The following is an 11,926-nucleotide window of genomic DNA, read 5'->3' on the forward strand; positions in this document are numbered from 1 at the left end:
TCCTTTTTTATTGGGTGTAGGAAGATGGCCGCTTTCTTTGACAGGCTGACGCCTTCTTAGAGAATCGATTTCCGTCAACCTGTATTCTGATTGGTGTAGAGCGGCCGACGGAACGCGCTCTCTGATTGGTTGAGCGTCCCAGAACCCGCTGTCGTGGCGCAAGATGGCGGCGGTGTTGGAGGTGGAAATTGGAGGAGCCGGGGCGAGGGAGGTAGAGGAGGTGAGTGAGAAAGCGGCACGGGCATGTAGGCCGGGAAGTGAGAATGAGTGTGGGCCAGCGCCCGGTGGGGCGACACGTTGGCTGTAACATTGCCCCAGTGTGGCAATTAGCTGCCTCTTCCAGGGCCATTCACAGGGCGAAGATGTATTGACAGGTCCTCCCCCGGGTGGTAATATCCGTCCCCGGATATACGGGGGATTGTACTCGGTTACCGGGCCCGTTGGTAGAGCTGTTACCCCCCTCATCCCAATGACAGGTGTGACATTATACCTTTTCATTGGCGTCTGAGCCCCTCCCTGGAATGACCGATGGGCAGATCCCCCTCCCCCCACGCGGTTAATATAAACCCCCCTCCCTGACAGGACGAATTGCCCCCAGGCAGTTACGTCTAATGCCAGTAGATTAATAGTATCAATAGCTGGATACATACACCATACACAGGCTGCTGGCAGCATACGTTCCCCGGTATTATTATTACACGTTATATACGATGTGCCGGTTGGTTCCGCGCTTCCTTCACGTTGCGCGGCTGATACAGAATTACCGATAACGTTAAAATTGGGGATATAAAGAAGAAACGTAATCCGGCGGAGACGAGGGCTGAGCTCTTGCGATCTTACAGTCCATTACAGACTCTTAATAAATGGGAGTTGGACGCCTTCGTAGCGTGAAGAATAACTTTACTGAGAAGGCCGTTGATAAGTGGAACAGCTTACCAGCAGAAGCAGTAGAAGTTAAAAACATACATGGGACAGGCGTACAGCTCCTGAATCTAAGACGAGACAGACGGCTGATTAAGGTTCGGAGTCTTTACAGCAGGAGGAACAGGCGACTAGACGGGGGGCCGGATGGGGCGCTATATAAAACAATAATAAGTTGGTTATTAAGATCCCCTCTCTAATTGCCTCCTTCGCTGTCCCTGTGACCCGTCTTATTTTCTAGATCAGCCCTCTGTACGTCGCCTGCCCCGGCTGGTGTATAATGTATTACGCGGTGTCCGGCCAGATGATGTGCCGGGGGGAGGGGGGGTAATTGTGCCGGATCCGACCCCCTCCCTCCTTGGCGATTCTGCGTCGGCCGTCGCTTTTCGGCCTCCTTTTCGGCTTTAGCTGCTCTTTTTTTCTTGCGTGAACCTGCCGGACGTCTAAATGAAACTGCAGCTTTTTGCATCACTTTCTGAATCCAGGTTGCAGTCGGGATGCGGGCAGCAGTGTACAAACTATCAGTCCTTTCTACCCCATCGCGTGATACCTCACTGTATACACCCCGCGACCCCCCCCCACGCGTTATATATATATATATAATCGTTATTCATATATTATTCTGGCATTTTCCATATGAAATCCTGCGACTTATTGTTTTTAATTTTTTTTTTCTCCATATTTACCGTTTTTTCCTTTTCTCTGCGAATTCCCCTGTAATCTCGGAATTTGTTAGTTTTTTGTGGGGTTTTTTTTTTTGTGTGTTTTTCTCCATTTTCTGTCATTGAGCCCGTTCAGGAATAACCAGTTTTTCGGTTCATTGAGTGACTGACCTTCCTCCGGACCGCTTCCCTGGCTGCCTCCTCCGGACCGCTTCCCCGGCTGCCTCCTCCGGACCGCTTCCCCGGCTGCCTCCTCCGGACCGCTTCCCCGGCTGCCTCCTCCGGACCGCTTCCCCGGCTGCCTCCTCCGGACCGCTTCCCCGGCTGCCTCCTCCGGACCGCTTCCCCGGCTGCCTCCTCCGGACCGCTTCCCCGGCTGCCTCCTCCGGACCGCTTCCCCGGCTGCCTCCTCCGGACCGCTTCCCCGGCTGCCTCCTCCGGACCGCTTCCCCGGCTGCCTCCCGAATTCCTACCTGCTGCGTTCACTCTGGGGGGGGGGGGGGGGTGTTTATCATATCGACTCCAACTAACAATGCGTTAGAAAGTAAGCAATGTGATAAGTGGCCCCCGCGGCAAGGGCCGGCATGTTTAATATGGGGTCACTTCCTGAATGTCGTTTCGCCGGGGTTAACCCATCACCCTGTATAATGCAATAAAGGAGAGGAAATGTTTAGTGAATGCCGCGGTAATTATTAGTATTTTGTAACATTTGATATAATTCAGTAATATTTTTAGGGCTATTTCCACCTGGCTTTAAAGCTGGGCTGTGTTCGGGGCTGGCATTCACGGAGTTAACAGCAGAGCCCCGCATGATCGTTTGGGATGCATGTATACGAGGTTTCCCCAAAGTCTTGTCACCCGTTACGTTATGCATTATGCAGGGCCGGCTTGTGAGGATAGTAATGTTTTGGGCTTTTTTCTTGTCTGTGCTACCCCTGAAGAGCTTGGTGAGAGAGACTGGCAAATCTGGACTGTCTGGTATAGCGCAGGACAGTTGGGAGGCATGAAACTTTGTATAATGTTCTTGCTGCTCGTGGTGCTTGGCTGCCGTGTAACCGTCGTGCCTTTGAGCGTTTATCATGTTTGCGTTTCTCATTATTTGTCCCGTGGTGAGAACACAAACCCAACCCCCACCACCCCCCGGGGCGCCGGTCTCTTTGACGCCGCCAGACTCCCAGTTGACGGTAGGCGGGCAGAGATTTAAAAGTTTTTTTTTTTTACGGACAAAATGAAAATTTTCTGAGAAATTGGGGGGGAAATGGCTTTGGAAAAACCTTTTTCCCACTTTTTCTGTTACTGTTTCATATCGGTGAATAATACGTGACGTTTGAAGCGCGGATTTTATGGATAATCTACATCTGGCTCGCCCGGCACTCGGTGGGCGCATATGCCACGAGCTCTCAGCGGGCGCCGGCGGTAGACGCTCGGGTAGCTCCTGATCTTTGGTGCCTTTAACGGCGGGGGCCTGACATTGTGCGCCACGCGGATGGGACGTCTCATCAGCCTCCGTGGCGTTTATTCCCCCGCTCGTTCCTCTTGGTTCTTAACGCGGTTTCTCTGCAGTTTCTTTCCATGTCGACGTGGCAGAAATGTCGCAATCATCAGCGATCTCGCCGTTCTCTACGCCGTACGCAGCGCGTTCCTTCGCCGACCTCGGCCGACCTTCGCCCAGAGCAGTCGCCATCTCTCCGGGTTGTGCAACGTGCTCTGATACCCGGCTCCTCGCGTCTCTCTGTGATAAATCTTCTAAGCTGTGCGTTTCCCAACAGCGCGTGTATTTCTAGCTGTTAATTATGCCGGGGAGCCGATCGAGTTTATTAGCGGTTCTGGGTAAAGAGGTCCTGAGATAATTGGCCGTAAACTATTCGTGATGAGGTGATTGTAAAGGACTGTTGGTAGGTATTGTGGAATTGCTGGGGGGGGGGGGGGCATTCCAGTCCGAGGGCCCATTGAGATTTATGAGGTGTTGGGGCATTCACAGGTAGCCACAGCCATGACCGTTTTCATTTAACTCTTTAAATCCCAAGCGTTACCCATGCGCTCTGGTGACATCCGTTAACGTTTGCCAGTTCGGCAGTGGATACGGATTGGAGGGCCGGGTATCCGCCAGCAGCTGGTCAGGATGGGTTTTATTATAGTTATGCGGGCAGTTCTGTAAATGTGTCGGTGGTGCTGTGCGCTGTGCCGCGTATTATATTATACATTCTGCTGGTGGACGCTTATTAACCTTTTCCTTTTCACAGCAGGTGGATCTCTCGGACCTGGCCCCAGAGGAAAGATGGCGGTGAGTTACATTTATATCACGGATCCAGCTTGAGCCCCTGTTTTCAGTACACTTAGCGTTTTGAGGACCCAGAGCTTGCTAGCCCATGCAGGCACTTTCCTGTCGTTAGTGGTGATTATTATCATTATTATTATATACCCATGTTATCACTAGTCATGTGACATATGCTATAAGAACTTGGCTGCAAAGAGGAGCTTGTAGACACCAAGCAGGGCAAACCGTCATGGGTCACAAATATTATCATCTACCAGAGCATATAATCATGGCGTGTGTGTGTACATATACACACACACATATATAATATAATATAATATACACACACATATATAATATAATATACACACACATATATAATATAATATACACACACATATATAATATAATATAATATACACACACATATATAATATAATATAATATATACACACACATATATAATATAATATACACACACATATATAATATAATATACACACACACATATATAATATATACACACATATATAATATAATATAATATACACACACACATATATAATATATACACACACATATATAATATAATATAATAGACACACACATATATAATATAATAGACACACACATATATAATATAATATAATATACACACACACATATATAATATAATATACACACACATATATAATATAATATATACACACACTTTGGAAACGTGCACAGTAGCGTTTCCCAAGGAAATTAGAACTCATAGGTTTACCTAGTCAGATCTATGTCTAAATGCTAATTGGTTTCACGAAGGGAAAGTCGTGAGGGAAGTGAGTTTGCGGCGCCGGTGTAACTCTCCGTTGTGTATTTTCAGGGTAGAACATGCGCGGATGCACGCCAAGCACAGAGGCCACGAAGCGATGCATGCCGAGATGGTTCTTATCCTCATCGCCACACTGGTGGTCGCTCAGCTGCTGCTTGTTCAGTGGAAGCAAAGACACTCGCGCTCCTACAATGTAAGAATCACGCGTCCCGTCTGCCTCCTGCGTCCGTGACGGGCCGTCAGAGCGCGCCGGCTGCGCTTAACCCTATCATAGCACCAGAGGTGCATTTTTGGGGGGAATTCACATTTTGATGGTGAAAGGGGAAACGTATTGTGTTTTAGTACCAATACAGCAAATATTATCCACAGACACGCAAGCCTTCTGAGACAGGGCTTGATCGTAGCAAGCCTGAGAGGGTCTGGGACAAAGTGGTTAAAGCCGAGTACTGCCCCAGGAACGTCCAAACATTTTACCCTCCCTGCCCTCTTGGTGTGTGTGTGTATATACACACACACACACGGCGTATATAGTACAGTTTGCCGCAGATGTCATTGTGCATCTTTTGCCCCAGATGGTGACCCTGTTCCAGATGTGGATCGTACCCGTCTACTTCACAGTGAAGCTCCACTGGTGGAGATTCCTCGGCATCTGGGTTCTCTTCTCCATCATCACCGCCTTCATCACGTACAGAGCGACCCGTAAACCCTTGGAACAGACTACCCCCAGGTGAGTGGGAGTGCGGGATTAAGTATGTAACGCGGTCCGGCTGTTATGGATATGCAGCTCCCCTAATGCTCACAATAAGCTCATGTGTTTACTTATACATAACCATAGCCATAGAGCTAGCGAGATACAATTGTGTATCTCACCAGTGGTACAGCATTGGGGCGATCCAGCTCTCCCTGAACTTCATTCAGGCTCCTGTTGCCTGTGAATGACTTGACAGGTAATATAATATAACGCCTAGTATTTATATAGCGCCTTTCTCCCAGTGGTACTTAAAGCCCCGAATCGGCAGCTGAATAATAGTTATTACCCGCGTTTCACTGCGTTCCCCAGAATTGGGTGTATGAGATTTCCCTGACTCCAAGTCATAATACTTCTCCTGATCTCTACGCACTACGGAGCGCTGCGTGAATTACTTGCGCTGTACAAATAAAAGATAAAAATGAAATGAAATAAAATCTCGAAGGTGTTTTTTCTCCAATGCGCTTGTCTTATATCCACAGGCTGGTTTATAAATGGTTCCTGCTGCTGTACAAGCTGAGCTACGCCACCGGGATCGTGGGGTATATAGCAGTGATGTTCACGCTGTTTGGTCTCAATTTTGTATTTAGGTGAGTTCTCCTTTTTGTCTTTAATGTTCATTTGTACTTCATTCATTAGTGCTGTGTGACGGCTCCCCCCCCCCCAATTTTACAGTAATTTAGAAAATTCAAAAACATAATTTATAAATCCTACATGGGCGTAATCTTTGCTTTAAAAAAAAAAAAAGCCACTGACCACAAGACCTCTTCTCTCTCACCACAGAATAAAGCCAGAGGACGCCATGGACTTCGGGATATCCCTGCTCTTCTATGGCCTTTACTACGGGGTGCTTGGAAGGGATTTTGCCGAGATGTGCGCGGATTACATGGCTTCAACCATTGGGGTGAGTGTGGATATTAAAACACCGTTGTGTCAAAATTTCAAGTACTGCTGGATACACAAAACCCTTCCCCGAGATGAGTCTTTAATGGCGTAAAATCGTCTTATTCATAGTGTTTGCCAGGGGCACAAGATCAAGTACTGATAGGTTGTTGCCATAGAAACTGAAAAAACCTTATTAAAACCTTGCTTGCTTGTGCAATTAATCAGCGGAAAGAATAGAATGACCGGCTAAGGCTTAGCATGCCAACGTTTGCTGTTTAAAGTCCATATTTCCGTGCTGCGTGGCATGATCAATAACTCAAACCAAGTGATGCTGTTCACTGCCGCGACACTAGATGGCAGCAGATACTTATATTAGATTACCATCCGTCACACATACAATATTTACATTTATTTATATATCGCCAGCAGATCCCGTGGCGCTGTTACATCAGAGTCTGTAAGAACGTTTTAAATCGTGCCCAATAAAAAGAAAAGTATAAAAGGAGAGGGCCCTGTTCTTCCAAGCTTACAATGTAGTCTGTTGGGAGCGGGAAGAGGTAACGATGGTAGAAGAGAGATGCAGGTTACGAGACGAAGAGGACGGTTGGGGGTGTATTTGGTTAGGAGGGTAGAGATATAAGGGGTAGGTCCGGGTCAGACGTTTGAATTTGGTTCTACAGAATATGGGTAGGCTGTGGAGCGATTGGCGCAGAAAAAACATGAAAATGCCTGCATATGTACAGAAAGAACGGAGGGCACCGTACGTTTGGGTAAATGTTATTGGAGATGGCTTTAGGACCCGAGGACATGAAGCGTAATGTCCTAATGACTTGTCGTCTTCCCGCAGTTCTACAGTGCATCAGGAATGCCCACCAAGCACCTTTCGGACAGCATGTGCGCCGTTTGCGGCCAGCAGATCTTCGTCGATGTCAATGAAGAGGGTATCATCGAGAACACGTTTAGACTGTCCTGCAACCATGTGTATCCTTATAATCACACCAAAGTACCTTTTAAAGAATGCATTACTACTCTCGCCGAGGCTTTAACTCATCCACTTAACAGTGTCCATCCCTCAATTCCTAACAGATGTATATTTTATTCCTTATTGTGAATGTGTGTGCATGCGCGCAACACAACGCATCATGCACAAGGGCTACATTTACCTTCCCACCACCTTGATATTTGTGTTGGGCGTAAGGAGCCCTGGGATAGAGAATTTCCAGGCTGAGGTTGGTAAGAAGCTTTGGTGGGCAGACATCCACAGCTCATTGTGTGCTAAATATTATCACATGCGCACCACCACCTCATCCTCGGAATAATGCTGTCAATAGAAATACTAACGACTAAATGTATAGCTCCAACCCAGAGCGCTTTAAAACGCACCAAAGTGGTTTTTGCCGCATAGGAGAGGAATTTCGATGAAGCGTGCAAGAACGCGACGTGAGAACCAAGTGAGGACTTGGAGTTTTTGATATAAAGTATATGTTCTCACGCTTGTCTTAGCCTTCAGGCTGGGTGGGATAGAGTGACAATAGCTAATGATCTGGAAAATGCTTGTAGCCGTGTGAACAGATGGCCGCCTACATTGAGGGTGCTTTAAAAAGCTTGAGTCGTACATGTTTTGTCTTTTAAGCATCCCTGTAGCATATGTTTCCCGTATTGCCCCTGGTTAAGACTGAATGTTCTAAATCAAAACCGCAACGCAATCTGCAGGCGCTTATGGCTCGATTTTCTGCTGTGTCGTAACTATACCCCTTTAATTTGAATTTCTTGGCTGCGAACCTGGAAGAATTACTTGAATATCAACCCTTCCACTTTATTTGAGGGGTCGGCTATGCGGGTGAAATGAGGATAACCTCGGCGTAATGAATATAAAGTGTTTTGCCGTGAAACTTGTGTTTTTTGCCTTTGTATGAAACTTGTGGGGTTTTTTTACCGTTGTGTATTTAGAGTTTAATTGTGATCTTTGCCCTTAACTTGCACAATTCACCAGTTTCCACGAGTTCTGCATCCGCGGCTGGTGCATCGTGGGGAAGAAGCAGACGTGTCCGTACTGCAAAGAGAAGGTGGATCTGAAGAGGATGTTCAGTAACCCGTATCCTTTTACTCCGGGGAAAGTGGTCGGCACAGATCCTACATGTTTTTTGTTTAAAACCAGTTCCACTTTCTGTTCTCAGAATAAGAATAATCGCTCCTTCCACTCTTTTTGTTAGGGAAAAACTAGAAAGCACAAACTATGGGTAAATTATTTATTATATGTATATATATATATATATATATATCTATATCTCGTATTTGCTGGAATATAAGACAAGGTTTTTTTCAGAGCAAATGCTCATCTTATATTCGAGGCCGTCTTAGAGGTCTGACTACAAGACTAAGATCCAGATCCCCCGCGCTGCAGGGGACCCGGATCCTCCTCTCCGGCAGCCGGTGAAGGTCTGCGCGATGCACGTAGACAGTTTCCGCTGCTGCCGGCACTTCCGCCGGGGCTTCTATGACCAATCACTGCTGCCGTGATATGACCTTCTGGCTGCCCCCACTAGACACCCGGAAGTCTGAAACACGGGGGACAAGTCTAGAGATGCATTGGTAAGTCTGTGGGGACAGAGTGGCATAACTGGGGGGCAGGTTGGGAAATGAAAACAAGTAAATTAGTTTTTAAATATAAGGAATTTCTGGAATTACTAAACTTTGGTTAAAAAAGTAATGCTTTTTTGGAGCGAAAGTAAACTTCTTGTGTAATGATATTAATAGACATTACTTAGGCTTATAGTGTCAGCTGGGAGCTTGACTGAGAGCAAGTAGACCTTAAAGGCAACGCCCATCAAATCTTTTATTACTAGTATCTGATTAAAAACATTTTCTTCTTTTTCTTTTTTTTTTTTTTTAACTCCTTCGGTCCCCTATAGACGTACCGGTACGTCCTGACCTTGCAGCAGCTGTCATTTGACAGCCTGGACTCCCCCCTGTCAGCAGAAGCCAGCATGCCCAATCTCCTGTTACCGTTTTAAATGCCCGATCTCGCGTCACTGCTGACGTCACCCGGAAGGTCATCGGAGGACAGGATATCCCTTGCAGGGATTGTCTAGACCCGGCTGGGATATCCGATCGCTCCGATGAGGCACAGATCACAGACACTGATCTCTATGCAAGTCTGTGGGGACTCAGGAAAAAAAGAAAAACAATTCACTAAAATAATACAATATATTTTTTTTTAAATAGTGAGCTGAGTGATGTCATTGTGACATCACTGGCATTACTAACATGTTCAAGAGGTCCCTAAGAGGACCTATAAGCATACTGCACTGATAAAAAATACAAAATAAACATATAAAAAAGATAATAATTTTAACCCCCTTAAGGACAATGGGCGGTCCCTAAACCCATTGAAAACAATGCATTTTGAGCCCGTACATGTACGGACTTTGTCTTTAAGGGGTTAAAAAAAAAAACCCTTATCCCATTGCCTCCGTTCACAACCCCCAAATTAGAGTTGCAATCCCATCATACCTAATGTAAAAATTCTACGAATAATGTACACCTTATAGGGGCTGGGAAAGTATGGAAATTCTATATAAATTAGGTATTTCTGTAATCAGGACACCTGAATTGATAAACTTGGAGGGGATTTTCCGCCACTTTACCTAATTTTGTGAGCATTCAGAGGGGAAAATGTATAGGGTTTTTTTTTTTTCTTTCTAATTCTTGCTTGTTTTTACTAAATTTCTCATCCTAGATTTTCAGCTAATTATCTAACTAGTTCTATCTCTTCTTGGGAAAAAAACAATATATAGTTTACGCTATTCACAGGAAAGGAGAATATTCGCTGAACCGACATACCCCAAAAATGGCAAAATTGCTCCAGGACTTGAGGTACCAAAAACCCCTGGGACTGAAGGGGTTAAGGCAGTTCTAGTTTCTGCCCCTTAATATAATAATTTCAGACAGCTGAATATTACGTGTTAATATGTCTCCTCGCTGTTATCTTAGCTTAATTTACAAGAGAAACACCCTGGGAAACAATAGAATGCCTCAGTCTCAATTACCCAGCTGGATCTCTATGGAGGAGCGGATTTGCATTGCCATAAAGCATCAGCTCAGTGTGGCACCCAAATTATCACATGACTGACAGCAACGCCGGCTCCAGGTCTGCAGATAAAGGGAGTTTATTGGAACAAAATGAGATAAAAAACAGGGTTTAGGGTTTTTTTTCCCCCAAAGCAGACCTATATTATTGTATACAGTGCTGGGGGCTATTACTGTATACAGGTTTGGGGTTAATTCTGAGAGAAGTTTTTCTCATGGCACTTCCCCTTTAACATTAACAGGGTGTGAAAATCCCCCGTGTGTCTTCACTTTTTAAAATGTTTTGCGTTTTTAATAGTTTTACATAACTTCTAAAACCACTTCCCGGCACGTATCTGTTAAATTAAACTGTTCCATCATATGTGTTTAAAACACTCGTAGCTTGATTCACCGGTGAAGGCCCCGGCACGGCGCGTTAGAAACGCGTGTCTTGCTGTAATGAGCTCCACGCATGGAAAATCGTTTATTTAAATGTCAGAAAACCAGTTTCAGCGATGTTACCCCGGGGTTAGTTTCCGTAGACTACGGTACTTTAAAGTCACGGGGAAGATTGCGACACCCATCTTTAAAGCTCCGATAGAGGACTGGTATCAGCCCCATTGTCTTCATCACTACCCCCCCATTACTTTGTATCTAATACTGAATGGGGTTTTAGAATTAACAAAGACCGTATTCTAAAAAGTAAAAAAAAAACAAAGTTTATGATTAATGTGTTACCGCAAAGAGTGAACGAGAGTGTCAGGCTTTAGGGTACTCTCCTACCGATTACCCCCCCCACACCACCACCATGGTTGATGGCTTTGGGGCTTAATAGTTTGAGTAATGGGATGGCTGCGTTGACTGGCACGTACATGGGAATGATAAATGGTTTGGCACACCCGGCCCTCCCCGTGCATCAACCAAATTCTTCTCATTCTCAAGGACAGGAACCCAAACCCGATCAGACAAGTTGTCATATCTTGATTTTAACTTCCTTAATCCTGGTTGATTCAGATGGGAGAGACCCCACGTTATGTACGGGCAGCTCTTGGACTGGTTACGGTACCTCGTTGCCTGGCAGCCGGTCATCATCGGACTGGTACAAGGTATCAACTATTGCCTCGGACTGGAATAAAAAAAAAAAAAAACGCTTCCCGACCCCGAAAAAATCCAGGAGTTCCTACATCAGCAACCAGAGGACACGGCAGCTCGGCCCAGCGGCCATTTTCTGGTGTTTTTTTTTTTTTTTTGTATTTTATATGCCACTCACTTCTGGATTTTTAGCCACCTGGAACATGGCGCCGTGGCTGCTGCGTAGGTTCTTCCGCAGTGTTAGCGGCTGCCCACGCCGGAGGGGCTTGTTGTATTACTTATTTATTACAACATTGTGTCTATAAATATTTTTACTTGGCACTACAGGATCCTATAATTTTGTGTATTTAGTGTTTTATTTTAACTAAATTAAACTTTTTAGTGCTGGTGGGATTGCACGTCCAGCACTAGAGTGTTATATACCACTCCGTTCCCAAGATAGAGCTGCGCCCCCCCCCACCGCCCCACTACTTCGC

The 11,926-nt window shown here is 45.8% G+C and overlaps 1 protein-coding gene across 1 annotated transcript; it reads left to right on the forward strand.

Annotated features, from left to right (window-relative positions):
• The first annotated feature begins 163 nt into the window (after nucleotides 1–163).
• Nucleotides 164–11,493, forward strand: LOC149280634 (E3 ubiquitin ligase Rnf121). The gene is made up of 9 exons (XM_089500343.1): nucleotides 164–220; nucleotides 3,830–3,867; nucleotides 4,709–4,850; nucleotides 5,230–5,384; nucleotides 5,888–5,995; nucleotides 6,189–6,309; nucleotides 7,138–7,271; nucleotides 8,284–8,385; nucleotides 11,373–11,493. The coding sequence occupies exons 1-9, from the start codon at nucleotides 164–166 to the stop codon at nucleotides 11,491–11,493; spliced, it is 978 nt and encodes a 325-aa protein (XP_089356469.1).
• Nucleotides 11,494–11,926: the final 433 nt, after the last annotated feature.

The sequence above is a fragment of the Sceloporus occidentalis genome, unplaced genomic scaffold (assembly GCF_023333645.1).
Source record: "Sceloporus occidentalis isolate IW3139 unplaced genomic scaffold, rSceOcc1.0.p SCAF_151, whole genome shotgun sequence".
Taxonomy (NCBI): domain Eukaryota; kingdom Metazoa; phylum Chordata; class Lepidosauria; order Squamata; family Phrynosomatidae; genus Sceloporus; species Sceloporus occidentalis.